At 34.1% G+C, this 20470-nt stretch overlaps 2 protein-coding genes across 2 annotated transcripts; one reads left to right on the top strand and one right to left on the bottom strand.

Moving 5' to 3' along the window:
• Positions 1-756: 756 nt before the first annotated feature.
• On the top strand, positions 757-8922 carry LOC131935990 (programmed cell death protein 7). The gene is made up of 10 exons (XM_059292772.1): positions 757-774; positions 5023-5680; positions 5889-6032; positions 6209-6295; positions 7005-7136; positions 7385-7523; positions 7630-7742; positions 7887-8010; positions 8280-8367; positions 8750-8922. Exons 2-10 carry the CDS (start codon positions 5033-5035, stop codon positions 8865-8867), a joined length of 1593 nt encoding a protein of 530 aa, XP_059148755.1. The 5' UTR covers positions 757-774; positions 5023-5032; the 3' UTR covers positions 8868-8922.
• A 1151-nt stretch (positions 8923-10073) lies between these two features.
• Positions 10074-17538, bottom strand: LOC131935979 (G2/mitotic-specific cyclin-B). Its single transcript, XM_059292758.1, has 8 exons — positions 17388-17538; positions 13684-13992; positions 13320-13583; positions 12844-13002; positions 12517-12753; positions 11850-11990; positions 11049-11153; positions 10074-10959 (listed from the first exon to the last, which is right to left on the bottom strand). The coding sequence occupies exons 1-8, from the start codon at positions 17409-17411 to the stop codon at positions 10855-10857; spliced, it is 1344 nt and encodes a 447-aa protein (XP_059148741.1). The 5' UTR covers positions 17412-17538; the 3' UTR covers positions 10074-10854.
• Between the last annotated feature and the right edge of the window lie 2932 nt (positions 17539-20470).

Below are 20470 nucleotides of genomic sequence, written 5' to 3' on the forward strand. Positions count from 1 at the left end.
AATAACCCCATATGAAGTTACAGAAACAGGTGAACTACACTTGTCCCATGGACCGACAAGCTAAAAAGGAACTTTGCCTAGGGGTCATCCATAAATGACGTCACGCTTTTTTTGACGATTTTTACCTCCCCCCTCCCCTCCGTCACAAAAAGCCAGACCCCCCCCCTAAAATGACGTCAAACCTCAACCTACAACCCCCCTCAAAATTGCAGTTGAATTTTTTTAATTTTTTAAAATCTTGTCTAAACTGTTACAATTTATTAAAACAATTATCTAAAACGCGAAATAACGTCTAAAATTCGTTTTCTAACATTGCGTTTTTATAATGCAAATGTGACGTCGCAACATCTGAACCCCTTACCTCATCACACATCGTCACAAAATTACGGACCCCCCCCCCCCTCCCACCTACGAGTGTGACGTCATTTATGGATGACTCCCTAGCTACATAAATCATTTGTGGTTCTTGTTTTATTATAAAAATTATTACTTTTTTTAGAATACCAACAAATTGAAACAATCACTATGGTACTAATACTATTAGTTTTTATAATACTATTAGTTTTTGCTAAATGTATAAAGTTCTTGCACCCCAGTTTCATAAATTATTGTTGGACTTTTAAATTTGTAACAAAAATATTTGCCTTTGTTTCCCATTATATTATTTTTCATGCTTAGAATCTAGATTTTCTTGATTCATGTTATTTTATTTGGTATCATCCGTTCAATAGCGCTACCATAAGCTAGAAATGTAGTATGTAGACGAGACATAAAGTAATGTAATAGTAATACTAATAATAATAATAGTAATAAATAGTAATAGTAATAGTACTAATTAATAGACATCTGATCGAGATTTTAGTTACTTATTTCTAGATTCTACTTTCGTCTTTGGTAAAACTCCATTTATTTTACTTTTAGCGTATTTTAATTTTTGGTAATCTATCGTTTTGGGTACGTAAAAATCCGCGACTAGATCTAGTAATAGGTACTAGGATAAATTTTTAATATTGCTTTTTTAGGGAAACAACTACTACAGTTAAAAGGAGCAGAAAATTACAATAACAGAACAGTTTTCCTTTTTGATGTAGCTCAAACGGTTAAATAGTTATGATTTTTTTTCGTATTAAAAAATGTGATTTTTTTAACATAGGATTTTTTCCAATTTCTGTGATAGAGTTTTTTTAAGCGTTTACTAAAATTGTCCTAGCTTGTAAACCATATGGTCAAATTTGTTATAACTTTGCAATGTCTTTATTTATTATATATGGAAGCATAATAAACAATAAAATTAGAAATTTATGGGCAGAGTTAAACAAAAACAGAAGTAGAACAGGGTACCCCCCCTAATTTTTCATATACAGTGCATTCATACAATCTCAGTTAAAATTTTAACTATTCCAAAAATTAAGCTCAAACTTGCTGAGGATGTTGAGCTATGGATGTGTCAGTTATTACAATCAAAATAATATTCATAACTGAAAAGTTTTTTGTTTTAACTGCTACAAAGCTGATAGATTATGCAATTTCGCAAAACCGAAGTCTTGTTGATGTGAAATGCAACATGATGGCAAATTTGAGTTATTAAGCACTTAAGTCTCAAAATTTGCCTGGCTCTAGATGACTCTATTCTTAAACAGAAACAATCAAAATATGTGTTTAAATCTATCTGTTTGACAAAAAATAAGGGGTGGAACAGGGTACACCCCCTATTTTTAAATACGAAATTTGTTCATACAATATCAGCTTTGGTCCAAACTATTTGAATCTAAAGCTAAAAACTAACCAGAGTGAAGCTCTGAAATAAGTGTGTTTGATGGTTCTATCTAAATAGTTGACAAATAAAAGATGGTAAAAAGGTAAAACGCTGAGTCATCGACGCGCCTGACATAATTGAAAAACTGAACTAATATATGAAAATAAAAATGATGGCAAATTAGATCTATTAGAAATGTAAGGTCTTTTATTTGTATAAATGTAATTAACTTGTTAGTCTACTTATATATATATACTTTAATTAAAAAGATGTGTTTCTGTCTGTTCATTAGTATTTTACATTTCAGAAGAAGTTCAACATTGCTTGGTTTTAACATGATATAGAATCTAGAACTAGTTCATATTACTAAACTTTCAATGTACTGCTTCAAAATTTATTTAAGTTATTTTAAAAAATATTACTTAATTTGTCTAAATAAAAGGTGAACACATTTATTGTAATAGTTTTAATTCCTCTTTACATAGTGTTCCCTCATTAGGCCACATAACTGCTCATCATATCGTAGAGATGTGCTGGTTTTAGAAGTGTAGGTTCTATCTGGAAAAGTAAACAGTACATTATTTGCTTTCACATCAAAATAAATAAAATGATTTTCTAGACACTAAAATTAAATATTGAACATTTATTGCTATTACCGCACCAAACCTCCCCCCCCTCTACTCCACTATCTTCAATATCAAAACAGCGTTTGCCACTATCGCCGGCGGCAAAACATCGTTCGCCACTATCGCCGGCGGCAAAACATCGTTCGCCACTATCGCCGGCGGCAAAACATCGTTCGCCACTATCGCCGGCGGCAAAACATCGTTCGCCACTATAGCCGGCGGCAAAACATCGTTCGCCACTATCGCCGGCGGCAAAACATCGTTCGCCACTATCGCCGGCGGAAAAACATCGTTCGCCACTATCGCCGGCGGCAAAACATCGTTCGCCACTATCGCCGGCGGAAAAACATCGTTCGCCACTATCGCCGGCGGCAAAACATCGTTCGCCACTATCACCGGCGGCAAAACATCGTTCGCCACTATCGCCGGCGGCAAAACATCGTTCGCCACTATCACCGGCGGCAAAACATCGTTCGCCACTATCGCCGGCGGCAAAACATCGTTCGCCACTATCGCCGGCGGCAAAACATCGTTCGCCACTATCGCCGGCGGCAAAACATCGTTCGCCACTATCGCCGGCGGAAAAACATCGTTCGCCACTATCGCCGGCGGCAAAACATCGTTCGCCACTATCACCGGCGGCAAAACATCGTTCGCCACTATCGCCGGCGGCAAAACATCGGTCGCCACTATCGCCGGCGGAAAAACATCGTTCGCCACTATCGCCGGCGTCAAAACATCGCTCGCCACATTTTTTTTCTATTACCTCCCTTGCCACTTTCGCTTTCATATTGTAAACAAACGAATTTTTTTTATAGAGGTAGCAAATCTGTGCAGCATATAACTTTTGTGCGCTATGTCCAAACAACTTGATTTTTTGAAACAATAGAGAAAAGTGGTGTAGAATTCATGTAAAGCAATAAAATTCCTGTTTATTATAAAAATAAACAGTAGGGAGTAAATTAAACTTACCTTATTTTCACTGAAACACTCCATCTTGAATAGTCCATGCACAAAATTAAAAAAAACAATGAAAACGCAAAATGTCCATTTTTTTATGAAAAATCGGCAATCGCACGAAAATTGATCGGGCGATAACACCGAGCGATAAAAATTACGAAACTATAGCACTCGCGTAGCCGCAAATTCTCGGCGTCTGGGTAACGGGGACGAAAAACTCGCCGCGCGGGTTAAAACGAGATGTAATCCTAGTACCTATCTAGTAATGTGAAAAACAGGTGACTCCTTAAATTTTAATAATTATTTCACATTTTGAGGAGGATTTGTGTTTTGAAAAATACAAAAATGTTTCCTTGTTTCATTTATTTACCTGTTTTCAAACAATTGAATTAAAACTTTTCAATAATAAATGAAGACTAGCGATGTTTCCAACAGATGCAACCTTGCTCATTTAGCAGCCATCTTGTTTAAGTTCTTTCTTTGTTAACGAGATTCAGGGGAAGGCAACTCTATTTTACAAATGGTTGCTGTTTATATAGGAAATCCTGCTCGCAAACACTGCTGTTAAAAGTTAATTTCTTTCCTATATTGATATATTTAGCTGTTGATTTAGGTTTATTATTCATTTATCTATAATATTTGACACAAATATATCAAAATATACTTCTATTAAAGTATAATTAAAGCCTTGACAATGAGGTAACTTTTTCGTACATTACTAGCCGCGGGCGATTTTACGTACCCAAAACGATAGATTACCTAATTTTTATTCCCTGCTTCACATTCACCTCCAGTTGAGCTTATTTTTATTTTTTTGTATAGAATCTATAGATCTAGATCTTGTATCGATAGAGAGTTATAGGTAATATTAGTAATAGTAGTATAGAGAGGCCTATTTTTTTATTAAGTATAGCCTAACTGCTAACTAAGTATTATTATTATTATCTATTATTATTAATAATTAATAACAATATTAACAGATCTCTAGATCTATTTCTTTATGAATTTTTGGTTTAGTTCTAGAATCTAGACTAGTTAGTTAAATTATTTTAAATTAATTTTGTCAAAACTTGAGAAAAATCCAAAATTTAGAATATTGTAAAATAACTTACACATGAACTCACATTGACCGCTGATAGTTAAAGTCTAAAGTCAATGTGACTCATGGATGGTGAACCATTGACCATGTAGGGATTTTGCTCCTGCCAAACGATCACACACTATTTTATTGGAACTCTAATGCTTATTTATTATTTATAATATTTATTAGGATGATATTTAGATTATTTAGAATCAACCCTTTGAAACCCGGACTTCTCTCTCGTTCTTACATGTCAACTGGTTATCCACTTCTATCACTATGAGTATGATGACTATCACTATCTACTATGATCTATCTATTACTATCTAATCTAATTTGTATATTATTTTATCATTAACTTTAATAGTCCCACTCATTCAATTCATTGAAAATTTTTAGGAATGTTTTTGTTAGGCTAATTTATTAAATTTAATGTTATTAATTATTAATGTTTGGCCAGATTTTATTTTTTAAGTTAAGTTTATTGTAGATTGTAGTGAAGAATTTAAAATATGGGTAGATTACTGATTGTAGAACTTTATTTTTAAATAGGCCTAATGCAAATGATAATTTATACTATTTTCTTCATATGATTTCAGCATTTTAAAAATGGCCTACCCAAATATGACTTGGAATCAACCTAATGGAGCTTCTTTCAGGGGAAATTCAAATTATGTAACCAGAGCTCCAGCTGTTGAAGGCAGCAGAATGCAGCACCCTTTTCATGGTGGGCAATATAGACCTCCAACAGAGCCGCCTTTTCAACCTGTATATAATCATCAACCACCTTTTTTTCAGCCACGTTATGACAACCCTGTAAGAAACCATTTAGGTGCTCATATTAGACCTCCCCATCAAGGGATGGTTCCACAAGGTCCTCCTCTGTCATTTACTCAACCACCACCTGTGTCTGGGTTTAATGCCACAGCCACAAATTTCTTTAACCATAATCAACTTCAAGATCCTTCACAAATGAATGTTGTTAGACATCAAAATAATATGATGGATAAAAACAGCGTAAATTATGGAATACCACCACCTCCACCGTTTGGAAATTATCAACATCCTGAGCAGACAGCTTCAAATTATAACCTGTTTATGCAAAAAAATCCTTCTATCAACAACCAAACAACTTCATCTGAAAAAGATATTGGCCCTAAAGAGAGTGGAATGCAAATTCTAGAAAAATGGCTGAAAAAAAATGGAAAATTTAAGTGCCATACAAAACCAGATGAAAATAAATTGAAACAAACAAAAGTATGTTTATTTTTATTTTTAAAGTTAAACATTGACAATATGTAATTAATTAAAACAACTTCACCATTTAGTAACAATTTACTAATAGTATGATGTTCTAACTTTGGAATTTACATTTCAATTTTCAAAATAGTAATTATTCAATGTAAATTTAAGTTATTTGTTGAGGAATTATCTCCCTCTACTTTTTGTATTTTTGTTTATCCAGCTGTGGTCATACATAAACCAGTTTAGAGAATTAGCTTTACATTTAACGAGCATGTCAACACAAGTTCAAGAGATGGCAGATTCAGTTTTATCAGCTGACAATGATATTTGGCAGAAAATGACATGTGACTTTGAAATCATGAAGGTAAACCGCTTTAAATTCTTGTTAACCTTTTGTCATCAGTTTTGTAGTCTCTATAACCTATGAAAAAGAAAATAATTACCTTTTGTAACATCTAGCAATAAAAGTTTAATTAATTTAAGGAAGACAGGAAGAGATCATTAATTTTTGTTTTCTCATTTGCAACTTTAATATTCCAGAAAGAGTATGCTAATTTGGGAGCTGTGTTGCAAGATTCATCTGTTCAAGTTCTGAAGCATAAATTGATACAAATTAGGAAAAAAAGGGTATTTTCCATTACAATTTTACTTTCTAAATATATTTTTACCTTTTTTTAAGGCAAGGAAGTAACAGAAAAATTGTGTTGTTCGTCTAAGTTATGTATTGCAGTTTGCACATTTTGCTACATCCCATTGGTGCTTACTAGAATAATTATTTATATCTTAAGATTTAACAATTTTTTTTTCAGTAAATGTGGTGTTAGCATCTATGCCTGTTTCTGGCATGATTAAGTTTGTGTAAATGGAGTCAGACATCTGCATCTTGACTTTAAACAACTTTTTTGTATCCTTAAAATATACTTTCTACTTAAGATTATGATTGTACTTATTTAGTTAAATGTACTATACAGTAGAATAAATAGAACTCAAAATCAGAACTCATTAAATTTAAAGTATAAAGATTTTATGGTAAAAGTTTATTTACTTTTTTATGTGAGATTTTGACCAGACTTTGTTACTTGTCGTGTCAATGTATCTCTGCTAGATCCTAGTCCTGTACATCACTTTGACTTTGAAGAAACTTTGTTCAGTTGTAAATACTGTTATTGATTGATGTATAGGCAGGATATTTTTTTTATTTTGGTGGCAGTGAACTCCCTAATACTTCAGTGAGTTGTTTATGACTGAAGTTAATTTTTACAATCTAAAAATGTAACATGCTAAGAACAGTGTATCAAATGCTTTAACTTTTTTGGCAATAATCTTTCTATTTCAGCAAAGATTAAAACGAGCTCAAAAAATAATTTATGATAACAATCAATTGAAACTACAAGAATGGGAAAATAGAAGTAAACAAATTGATGCTTGGCAAGAAAAGATAAGAGCAAAGATCAGAGAAGAAAATTTGGTAATTATAAAATTCTCTGTCTACTAAAACCTGTACATTAAATGTAATTATTTTTGTTATTTATATAGATAGATTACTTAATTTATAAACAAAAGACATCAATTTATATATAATATAACTTGTATATAATTATAATTGATATATTTACTAAATGAAGTGAAGAATTAAATATCCAGAATATGTGAGATATTCTTCAAAATACTTATTCATCAAAATATGTGTTAATCATCATTATTATTACTCCTTAGAAAAAGGCAAGGAAGGCAGCTGCTGATCGTACATTGAGTAAAGTAACAAGAGAAATACAGGATGCTACTAGATTAATAGAAACAATGCTAGCTCTTCAGAAATTGAGGCTTATCAGAAGAGATGCTGCACAGAAGCGAGGTACAACTTAACTGATGATAACATATTTATTACATAATTCTGAAGATGTATTAATTTACATTGACTATAAGATATCAATTATGATAAATTAAACTTTATTTTTCAGGAGATACTGAGTTGGGTGAATCTAGACAAATATTTGAACAAAAAATAGCTGACATGACTAGACTTGTCCAGTCTCAACTAGAATGCTATAAAGAAGAAGAAGCTAAGTTAAAGGTGGTGTAAAATTTTTGATTAACTGGCACTTAAAATCGTAATTTTTAAATTGTAAAGTTGTTCAAACTATACGCTTATGAATTTAAATATAGTCATTTATTTTTTTCAATTGAATTTCTTATCAAAATCTATTTTATTTCACAGTTAGTGATTCGTTCAGAACAAGAAGAAACATTTAAAAAAGAAAGTTTACAAAGAGCTGAAAAAGAAAAACAGAAACAGAAAGAAGATGATGATTATCTTGAAACATTTCTTTTTGGCCCTGAAAGTAAGGAAAGCACTTTTGATAGAGTTGCTGATTTTAATACCCATAATAAATTAGTTAATTTTGCTCAAAGCTAGATCTCTCGTGAGATAATTTTATTAGTAGTTATAGTAGGAATAGCTGTCAAAATATATAAATTACATGATTTTTAGAAAAATATCTAACATTGCCCAAAAGTATGTCTGTGTATTATTGCCTTTATTTCCAATAGTCAGCTACATATTTTGAATTACGTTATGAAGATTGCATTAAAATGTATATTTTTTTCCTAGGGGATATAGTACCTTCTGATCCACTGTTGCCTTTTACACAATATTATAAACAAGCAGAAAGCAGTCTACAGGCCTTCATTCAAATTAGGTGATTTACTTGTTCATTATATTCATTACATTATATTAGATGTCCTTTTGTCAGAAAACTGTATTATTCTTTATAATTTACAATGATAAAAATTTAGAAAGTGATCAGTATGCATTTAATTTTTTTTAATTGCATTATCTTGACTGAAAAAAAAACATAATTTTTTTTTCACAAAATGTAAAAATGACTTACAAATAGTATAAAATAAAGGGTGGCATTTGTTTTTTTCTATTTTGGAATTCGGTGGATTTAAGCTTTAGACTGCTTAAAACATTTTAAGTGTCAAGCCAGTAGTTCCACCTCAGCACATTCCTATTTAATACAAGCTGCCCATGCAAGTTAAAAACAAAATTATTATTTTATTTTTAATTTAATTATACAGGAGAGAATGGGATGCTTTTCTTGTGCCAGAAAATACTCCAGCTTCAAGTGCCATACCTGCATCATGGGTCATACCTGAACCTCCCAGTAGTTTATCTTGGGCAAGTGTATTACACTAACAACTGATGGATGACACTTTCATGTTTTCATAAATAAAATTTTTCCTAAAATGTCTATTTTGTATGATTTTCCATTTTTATTGAAAATTTAGTACAAAAAGTTATTAGACCCTATTTAAAGTTATTATGAAAAAAAAATTGTCATTATCAGTCCTTATCTAATTACATAAGTAGTCACTGCAAAGCTGTATGTTTTTATAAATTCATTTTTACTAAAAAATAATTTGCATTAAAGTTAAAGCAAGTGGTTTTTAATAGGCTACATGTGCTTAGGGACAGTGACTTCTGTGTTGGGCATCTCAGTAGTCTACCCAGTTTTGATGGGTACTAATGTTGACAAGCAGAATGTATTAGTAAACCAGTGAGTTATTTAAAAATAATCTGGTATGAAGGTGCTCCTAAAATTTCATGTAGGCAGGGGATATATGGTGGAAATCTTAAAAAGTTATAGGATTGAGATTTTATAAATTGTTGAACAACTCTGAAAAGATAAAATGTAACGAATCTTATTAGAACGAGAAGAAAATTTTTTTTGTCCTTTTCATTACCGGTTGAACATGTCTAGACAAGCATCACAATGAAAGTGGTAGCCACCCCATGCATAAATCTGTCCTGTTTTTGCTCTGGGTAACCTTGATATATCCATTCATCCCTTTTACAAGCTTTTATTTAACTTGCTTCCTCTCTATAGATTGAAACTTCGTGCACTTCTAACTGAAACATTCATTTCTAAGTTGGCTGAAGACAATCCAACCTGACATTAAAGTTGACTTAATTGGATGCACAATTAAATTTTTGTCCAAATTAGTATGCTGTCTACCAACTATTCCGCACTATTACAAGTGCTTTGTAATGTTCATTAAGTGCGCATTAGTTTTTAGTCAACTCTATTGTAAATAAAAAATTTAAAGTACTGGAGAAAAAATCATAAAAATAAAAACTTTCAATAACAAGCTTTTCTGTAATACTGCACTAAAAAGTAGAAAATAACACACTACTATTCAAATAGCTATCAAGAAAAGATCGGATACATTTACTATTTAGTAAGAGACCCACACTTTTCTTTATAGCTATTTAAATGGCATTGTATAATTTTCTACTTTTTAGTGCATTATTTATTACATAAAAGTATGCTATTAAAACTTTTATGAATTTTTTTTGGACTTGTACAAAATGGTCTTATAGAAGAGCAACAAGCAAAAAGTATTCAAAAGACAAAACTTTATTGCATTTACTGAATAAAAGCTTTAAAATAACCATGCATCCATCATTGCTGACAAACTTGATCATAAGTCTCACACTTTGAGGACAGTGAACTTTAAAGGAACCCTAACTTTGTGGAGAAAGAACTGGTTCCAAGACAAGCCTCAAGGGTCTATCTACAGCATGCTCACATTTTTACAATTGAAGCCTGAAGGGAAACAACCTACAACAACAAGCCTATCACAATTTTAAATCTGCAATAAAAACTCAATAAATTAGGTACCAAATGCAACATTTCTTGTAGTTTACAATAACATGTTTCTTCAATTTTACATATTTACAGCAGATTCAAAACTTTCATTCATCTAAGTGAAATAAACTTCACTTAATATATACTGGGTACATAACCTATAAAAGTATAGTTAACTTAAAAAAAATGTAACATTTCTATAATTAGCCTATAAAGTAAATCTAAGTCTTAAATAATTCACCAATATAATGCATGTAGAAGAATCTATTTTCTTAAATCCAAGTCTATGACCTTTACATTTTATAATATTTATAGTACATTTGACTTAAAATTATCCGCCAACTTTAAAGGAAATATAAAAATGGCAAATTTAACTAAAATGTATAAAATAATTGTATTTAAAATTTAATGGAGTATATTTTTCTTATAATAATTTGAGTGACCATATGTACACATTTTATATAAATTTAAAATCTGTTGCAATGTGCACTTGTCATGAATTTATACAACCCTACCAACAACATTTAAAGGTGGCTATGAAGCATCGGATGAAGCAAGTTCGAGTATTGTCTTTGACTTCAGTTGGGGGATGACAGCAATTTTCATAAATTTGGAACTTGAGTACTTGGTTTTAACAGCCTGTTGAAATAAAAAAAATACAATGAGAATGCAATAATTAACAACTCTACCACTTTAACTACAAATGTTGGAACAGAAAGTTAGCTTACTGTTAATTTGTTTGTCTCTGCTTTCACTACTAGCTGTGCTAATTTCTTAGCAAGTGGATGAAGATCATTTTCAGAATAGGAACTGTAGTAATGCAGTGTATGCGTCTGAAAATAAAATTTACATTTTAAAAAACTTTACCCACTATTTTCATAACCTTATGTATAAATTAGGACTAAGTTTACTTGTTTTGTTTTCATACTAAGTCTCTGAAGTGCTGTAAGTGGGCTTAACACATTACAGCTGTGACTATTTTAGAAGTGTTTACAGTTAAAAAGCTTTTCAGAAAAAAAAGTGCTTATCTTTGTAAAAATTGTTCAAACTAAGGCAGTGTATTTTATCTTTTGATTCGGTTTTTTAAAATTAGATATTATCAGTCGCAACCTCACAGTAAAAATTAATACAACATATTCAATAAAGAAGTAAAAACAAAGAGCTACAGTAACATTCAAACATTGCATTTAGTGAAGTGTTTTATTGATTAATGAATAAGGTCAGCATGGTCGGAGTCTGTAAAAAAAGGGTGCTACACTGAAGTCCCGAGGTACAACCTTTGGGCCGATGAGGCTCGATAGCTGTGAGCAGCAACTCATTTAAGAGAGAACTCTAAAAATCAAACAGATGCTGCCTTAGAGTTTGTTATTGGATGGAAAAAGGCTATGGAAGCAAATCCAAAATGAAAAGCTGGCTAAAATCTGAATCATCTGCCTGTATGGCGCATAACAAGTTGACACTTAATATTAAATTATGTGAGAGAAAATGGCGTCCAACATTACAACTAAGAACAAAGATTACTGAATTACCCATTTAGAACCATCGAGCACAACCATTGCCAAGTACAAAGCAGCTGCTGCCAAGTGGGAAGGTCTAATGTGTACCATGTCATACTCTATCATGGCCAATTCCAACAAATACTTTGCAAGGGTATGCTTTGATGCATCAACCTGAAAGTTTTAAAAACTGGGTAGATAAGGTAGTAAGTAGTAATTCATAAATAGCAATACTAGTATTACTAGTAAGCATATTCAATTCGATTTAACTTGTCACATTTAAAAAAAAAAAAAAAAAAAAACCCAGGCTCAGTGGATAATTATATCACTGCAACTGTGTAAAATTTGTACTCTTGAAGGAAGATAATGATCAAGGGAATAAAGTAGATGGGGCAGAGGAGGGTGAGTGTGTGGGTCCATCAGCATTATATTTGTCATTAAGTAACATAGATGTGTATAACTTAATCACAAACAAAAAAGGCCAATATTTCAGAATTACAACTAGCATTGCTATTAAAACAAGTAAATACTTATTCTTTATGCTAAACCTATAACTCAACTTTAAGCAAGGTTCCTTAAATTTTCTTGCATAAGAAATACTGTTAATTGATCCATTTTAAGGCGGGACTGCATAATAATTGCACTACATTTAGTTTTAAACACACGTAATGTATAGCAACAATATAAGATTGTTTCATACCTGACCAGCTTTAGAATTTCTCCGAAGAAAATGAAGACAAAGTGGGCGCCCAAAACTAAAATCCAAAGTTCTGAGGATATCCTGTTCCATATCTCTGACATCTTGTTTAGAATAAGCATTATCAGTAATATATACAAAGTCAGCAACTTCAGGTGCATACATTTCTTCATATTTACTAGCAACTAGCATCGCTGTTACGCCTACAAGCTGCAACCTGTTTCTTGTACAAGGTTTGACCTGAGATTTAAAAAATATTTCAAATTAATCATTGTTTCAAGCAAATTTAGCAGTTTATTAAGAGATATAAATAACAACGTCTAACATTACCTGTAAATATCTGTCTATAATAGCCACTGTTAGATAAAGTGTCTCCTGAAGTAAGTGAAATCTGTTGTGCACCTGACATAGCCAATCTACAAGAATCGCCCTCATTTTCCCAGTAATATCTGTACCATCCAACATATTTGGTTTAATACTGTATTTTTTCTGTAGAAATAAAATGGACATAGAAAAGCATGGACAATAATTTACCAGAATTTAACTTGAAAATCAGGGAACAAAACTGAATAAAAGAATAATGCATCCAACAAAGTAGAACAGCCAGTAGCCAAATATGTGACAAGTCCAGGTAAAAACAGTAGTTTTACCATTACTGCTATGATGACCCTTGGACATCATATATCATGTTCTCAAAAAACCATTACTTTATGAAAAGGAACTGCAGTTGACTGTCTTGCACATTCATAGTATATTTTAAATTTAAAAAAAAAAACTAAGTGTTTAAATGTCAGGAAAATTATTACCTCCAACTGTCTCATGTATGTGTAGATATTGTTTACATATAAGCTGACAAGCTGTGGATTCTCACTATCCTCTGCATCAATGTCTTCAATTTGCTCATTAAACATTGCTTTAGAAAATGCATCTGTACCATCATCACTAACATCCATAGGTGCTGAATTGTGAGACATGACATCAAAGAGGCCAATGTCAACATCAGCCACTCGAGGAACATTTGGCAAGTGATTGTGATCAGGCATCCATTCAACTTTTACAGGAGCCAAATCCTTGAAGGAGAATAATAGAAATATTTTAATGATATAGCAAACATTCAAAACGTGTCCATAATTAGTGCCGCAGCTTCTGTATCTTCTATAATTCACTTACTGTTTCAGCTTTTGTGGCTTTTGAATAGACTTTGGTATCATGCTGGTGGCCACCATCTTGTTTGACTGTTACCATAGATGAGGGCAATGCAAGTTTGGCACTTCTGGCACGAGTTAGGATGCCATCAGCAGGTTGTAAAATTTCTTTTTTAATAGCTCCTCCTTTGGATGTGTCAATTGTTATTGCTGACACTCTATTGCCTATTTCACCAAGAGTAAGCCTGGAAATAGCTTGCTCAGTAGATTTAGCTTTCCTCTTGAAATGCTCCATATTGTCACCGTCTACAGGTCTTGTGTTACCATTCACATTCTGTTTAGATAAAAAATAGAACAAACTTAGTAAAAAAATATAAAAATTAAGTTTTTGTACTAAAAATTCTAATCCACTATAAACAAAATTCAAACCAAGGAAAAAGCCAGTCATAATGTCATGGTGAACTAAAGTTGGGGGTTTAAAGAGATGAAGGTTTTGGTTTGTATTCAAGAAAATACAAACTGATTTATGTAGCATTTTTAGGGAACAAGATCTTCAGAAAGGAAAATTTTTATCCACTCAATTTTATGGGCGATTTTTCCATTATTCAAATGTATGCATGTAAGATAATTATTAAACGATTGCAAGACAAATAATTAAGCAAAATCTAAAAATAGAATTAATATAGGTCTATTTATTAGCCTAATGTAAAACTAAATAGATGATACGAATAAATGTAGCTCAATCATAAGGTGTTTATTAACATACAGTAGGCCTATAGTCTGTAAATAGGACTTTGTTTTAAAAAGACAATGTAATAGATGCGCAATAATTTACAATGAAATAATTATCAAATGGGCTCAAATTATTCTTTTATAGCTGCGCAACAGGATCCATTTTCCCTTATTACAATGAAATAATTATCAAATGGGCTCAAATTATTCTTTTATAGCTGTGCAACAGGATCCATTTTCCCTTGTTACTCTTGACAAAAATATCTGTATTGTCTGGCTCAGCAGCTTCTCTTGGTGTGGGTCATCAGGGGTTAAGGGTTCATAGGGGCAATTTTTATACCAGTGTCTGATAATCTTTTAAAAGGGGTGTAAGGTTACTGAATGTTAGGCTAACTAAAATACACACATGGCTTGCTAATGACTATGCAAACCCTATCCCTACCATACGCCTAACCCTAATTTCTAAACATAAAAATTAGTCAAGATTATTATACAACAACCCAACACAACTATTTTTGGGAGTCTAATTTAGGTAGGCCTATCTAAAATAATTTCTTCATAGTAGGCCTATAGTTTAGACAACACCTAGGCTTAAACAACCAACATTTAGAAGACAAGAAGGGGTCGGCGTGGTCGATACGGTAAAGCTCATGGTTGCTAAACCGAAAAGTCTCGATTTCGAACCCTCAGGTAGATGAGGCTCGTTAGCTGGGGACAGCCACTCTTCTAGGAGAGACAACTCCAAAATCAAACAACTGCTGCGTTGTAGTTTGTTCTTGGTTGGACAAAGGCTATGGAAGCAAATCCAAAAAGAAAAGCAGGCTGAAATCGGAGTGAATGGCCTCAATGGCGCATACCAATTGACACGTAATCCTTAATTGTGATGGAAGCATGGTAGTGTTGGCAAAAGCTCATGGTTGATAAATTTGAAAAAATTCTCCAGTTCAAACCCTCTGGCAGATAAGGCTCGATCCCTCCCAACACTAAAAATTAAGAACGAAGAAGAAGGCAAGAAAAACCAGTTTATTGTACTATGTAGCGCTATGCGCTTTTTCCTGCAAGAATTGGCCTTATAAAATTTGCCTAAAAGTAAAAGCCCTGAATGTGACGTAATTATCTACGAAGCAGATATGAACAAACTAAACTACTAAACACTCACAAAATGTTAAAAATACAGTACAGGATTTCATTAAGCTAAAAAACCAGCAAAAATATACATTTAACAAGGAGGAATCCCAGCAAAACTCAACTGAAAAAGAAATGCAGAGATGCCAAAAGCAAATATGATCTGGTCAACAGGGGATCGGGATGGGTTAGAATTTTTATTAGGCCTACAAGATCTTTATCTAGAGGAGCTTACACTTTTCGGACACACATAGCGAAAAAACGCAACGTAAAAATTCCATGCGGTCTCATTCAGTAACCGCTTAACATAGAAAACAAAAAAAAGTATCATATCTATCCGCAACCATTCTACTTTAATAATGTGTGTGTCATTTTGTATTCATACGCATAGAACTTAAGCTATTCTTGTTATAGTGACTGGGGGGTCTTAACGTGTGTTCGAACACATGTAATACAGTTTTACATGTGTTCGGACACCTTTACCCGTCATCGGACATAGCACTTTTTGTTCATTTAGAATAATTTAAAGTCAATTTAATGAATAAAAACACATATTATATGCATTTATATTGTGTTATTGATTGTTTGTGAGGTAATTTTAATAGTATAAAACCTTTTTCCCACACTCCCAAAGTTCATCCCATTCAGCCATTGCGGCTCGCGCAGTACGCTGCTAAGCCAGCCAGGTCACATGATTCCCCCTCCTCTTTCGCATTCCACTGCCTTCTTGACCTTATTTTGACCCTTTCCCTTCAATAACCAGCCCCTTTTATGCTCTAAATTCTTATTTAATAATATTTTTGTGTTGCTGTCCGCTCCCATGTAAGGCCAAATAAGTTAGCGAACACCCCTTTTTTATTGTTCAAGCACGAAAAAACCCATTAACCTTGACATTTACGATGTTCCATACATATATAGAAGCTATTTATAGTGTAACCTTTTAGCTAAGCATTGATTGGTTCAAGTTTTGCCCCTAAGTCCAACCCTAGGTCACTTCATCCGGCTGGTGTAAAAATAGAAATGTGCGTACCATGCAACGTTAAAAAATTTCTAAAAATAATTCTTGAGAAAGGAAACGGAAGTACTTGACACGGAAGTGTTCATAAATGAACAGTTTACGTGCAGGCGCCGTGGTTTCGTGTGAGACATGCTAATTAAAGTTTCTATGAGCCAAAAACCGACGAAGTGTTCGGTCCTAGGTAATTTTTGGTGTGTGTCCGAAAAGTGTAAACTCCTCTAGAATCTTTAGAATTGAATTTAAATGCTTTAACTTTAGAATAAGATAGGCCTACCCCATCTCATATGACAGATCTATTTTAAGTCACAGCTTGGCTTATTAAATAGGCAGATTCTAGCTGGAAAAAGATACGCATACGCAATGGATAGAAACTACGACTTTCCTTAGCGGCGATGTTTTCGATGGTACTGCGCATGCGTGTGTTTACAAACAAACAGCAGAACCCTATCCCTAACCTACGATCCCTGCGCAGAACTATCTTTTGCCGACTAAATGGCGACGCTGGGACGAAAAATCTTTTTCGAGTAGTCACTTATGACTTAGTATTATTAAATAAATCTACTTTAGTTGAGTCGTGTCAGGTAGACCTAATCATCTAGAATCTATGTCTTGAGTCTAATAGATCTGATCTAGAATCTAGATCAAGTTGATAAGTAATTTTATAGCCATTTAAAGGTAGAGTAGGCTCACTTGGTCTCTAAATCTAGAAACTCCGATTTCCTGTTCTAGACTAGATTTCTAGATCTAGATTTCTTAGTTGTGTAGTCTAGATTCTAGATCACAGATGAGAATTTAACACAACAGATCAAGGGTTAGAGCTATTATATTTCAAGTCTATCTAAATATCTTTATACCGTAAGCAAAAGTCTTGTTGTCATTTTTAATTTGAGAATACAACAGACAGTCACAGTCCTCTTTTAACGCATTGAGACTTCTTCGACAGACTGGTGCATGCAATGACTCGTTTACTTCATGAGTAGAATAGACTCGTCAGAACGCAGGAATGGCACTGCGGGATTGTTCGAAAGAATAAGATTAAATTTTGATTGGCTAATAGTTCAAATATGATAGCGTTGATTGGCTAAGCCATGTATGTGGTTGCTAAAGAAGCTGTTTCTCCGTACCTAGTTCTCAATAAGCAAAACGTTTAAAATTAAACTGTGCCAACATTGCCACTTAAAATCATTCAGTAATTATGCTGCAATAATAATGAACAAAATAATAAAATAAACAAAACTAATACACAGTACATTAAAGTCAAACATAGTCATACCGGTGTCACTTTCCGGTGTTTCTCAAGTATTGGCCCTGGGCAGATTTCTTTAGGCCTGGTCGTCTAAATGAAGTTAGGCCTACTCCACGAAAGGTCCAGTGTTTCTTCCAGACTTTTTTCTCCGGGGGGGGGGGGGGCACTTGAAATTTTCGGGGGGGGGGGGCGGTAAACTTTCTTCGGGGGGGGGCGGACACTGTTAAAAATATATATTTTCTATATAAATTATATAAATTTCATTTCGTTCGGGGGGGCGGTAAAAAATTTTCGGGGGGGGGGGGGGGGGGGGGGGCGGGGCTTCGCCCCCCCCCCCCCCCCCGAAGAGATGCCTGGAAGAAACTCTGGGGTCGTCCCATGACGGCACATTTGTAGACCTATTCCCCCCCCCCCCCCCTCCCCCGAACGAAATGGAATTTATATAGAAAATATATACTTTTAACAGTGTCCGCCGCTTCCGGAGATTTTAGTCCGCCCACCCCCCCCCCCCCCCCCCCACAAACATTTCCAGTGCACCCCCCCTCCCCGGAGAAAAATGTCTGGAAGAAACGCTGGACGTCTGTCTTTTTGTGATGATGTATAACGGAGGGGAGTGGGGGTAAGGTATTGTATTTTGATGAGGATGTGTTACAGTGTGGCGGGGGCTTTTATTAGAAATGTAAGTATAGAAATGAAACAATGTTTGTGTGTGTCCGCTGGCGATTATAGGATTACAAACTTTGGTCTTCCTTTCAACTGTTTCTGCCGAGTTGGTATCAAACTTCTCTGGGCGCGTTAATAATGTCTCCCGAGGCAGAAGGAGCCGTATATATTAATAGCCTATATTATATCTAAGGTTCGAATACAAACGTACGAAAATTTAGGTTTTATTACAAACGTCATAACATGCGCTGTAACCAGTGACGCCACAAGGTTGAGTGTCACCCAGTGCAGTACTTAAAAAGTTAAATGAGGGAGTCACTCAGTCCTCTCCGATTGTGTATGCTTGGTTTGCTGTCATCCCTTACCATTTTATTGTTTTGACCAGTTAAACCATTTGTTACAGCATTTCTCTTAAACAACAGAGTTTGTAACTTCTACGAACCTACCACCATATATCCTTCGCTGATTTTTTCCCCCTTTGTTTTCTTTCGTCTCCGGAGCATTGGCCTAGGTAACACTTATCAAATAACTTGATTTTTTTAAAAAGCTCAAGTCCTGACAGTCCAGCCTCCCCTATCATTTTCCCCTTCATGACTTTTTTGGTCTCCCACTATTCCTCTTTCCCTCTGGGTTCCACACCAACACCTACATTGTGATGTTATTGACTGTCTTTCTGATGGTGTAGCCTACGTATTAACCACCTTTACACTTCTCAAATTCGTTTCCCTATGTTTTCGAGCCATATAGTTAAACAGACTTTGTGCTAAAGATCCAGGGTTAGTTTTTCTTGACAATGCATTTGAATTCCTCAATGGTTTTCTAAAAGCATTCTATTTAACTGATTCATAAATCAACATATATCTTGGTCGGCACCACTAGACCGTTTTTATACAAGAGTTTATTTAGTTCGCAATGTCTGTTTGTTTGTTTGTTTGTTTGTAGTTTGTTTGTGGGTTTGTGACAAATCTTGTAACTCAATTTTGACCCACTATAATAATGCAGCGATTCTTACTTTCCAGATACGTTCCACTTCGATGACAATACAAGTCTATCTAATTTTTAATTTAATTAGACGTTTAATTAGTCATGAAAAATTAATTAAACGGGTTCGAAACTAAGGGGAGATAATTAAATTAAATCACTCGATGGATTACTATATTCAATAATAGAAAATGAGATACTTATCTATCTATATATATAATTCTCTTCTGAGAGACGTTAGAAAACAAGCTGCAAGCGCGCCTTGCTGTCTCTCTCTCTTCCTCTCTATCGCTAACACCCCCACCCCCCCTCACATGGTCTGGTGAGCTGTGGTTCACGCTAAATGTTTACATAACAATCGTAGAGCCGGGGTTAGTGACGGCTATTAGGCCGCATTTAGGGGCAGATAATTTAGTTTGAAACGATTTTAAACTTAGAGGAGGTAACTAAGCGAAGGCTGCTTTCACGGGGGGGGGGGGGGGGGAAGAAGGGGGGTTTAGTGTTTTAAAGCAAATATTTTCAGTGGCAGCATTGTTATTGTCGAATTCACAAATTATGAATTATTTAAAAGTAGAATAAAAGAAAAAAATATAATTAAGTTTTTAAAAGATTTGAAACTAAAGGGAGATAATAAGTTCTGCTTGATATTTTCATTGTCGTCTGTAAAGGGCTGCTTTCACTGGGTGGGGTGGGGGTGGGGTGAGGGTGGGGAGGCGGGGGGGGGGGGGGGAGGGGGTGGGGTAGTGTCGAATTCATAAATAAGTAGAAAATAAAACAACTATAGCGGCGTATGCTACGTCGCGGGTCAGCTCGTATTAACCAACTAGCTAGATGCGATCACCCTAACAATCCAGTGAGCTGTGGTTCACCAGAATGTTTACATTCGTAGCAACCGGTCTAATACTAATAGCGGCAGATAAAAAAGTAAACGATTTAAAACTAAGGGGAGGTAACATGATTCAGAACTTGTGTCGTCTGTAAAATATGGTCACGGACAGACAACCTTAGATATCACGACTCGCGAGCTACTGATGGTGTTTTAAGACA

This window comes from Physella acuta, unplaced genomic scaffold, assembly GCF_028476545.2.
Source record: "Physella acuta isolate Inbredline_101_S28 unplaced genomic scaffold, ASM2847654v3 ptg000164l, whole genome shotgun sequence".
Classification (NCBI taxonomy): Eukaryota; Metazoa; Mollusca; class Gastropoda; family Physidae; genus Physella; species Physella acuta.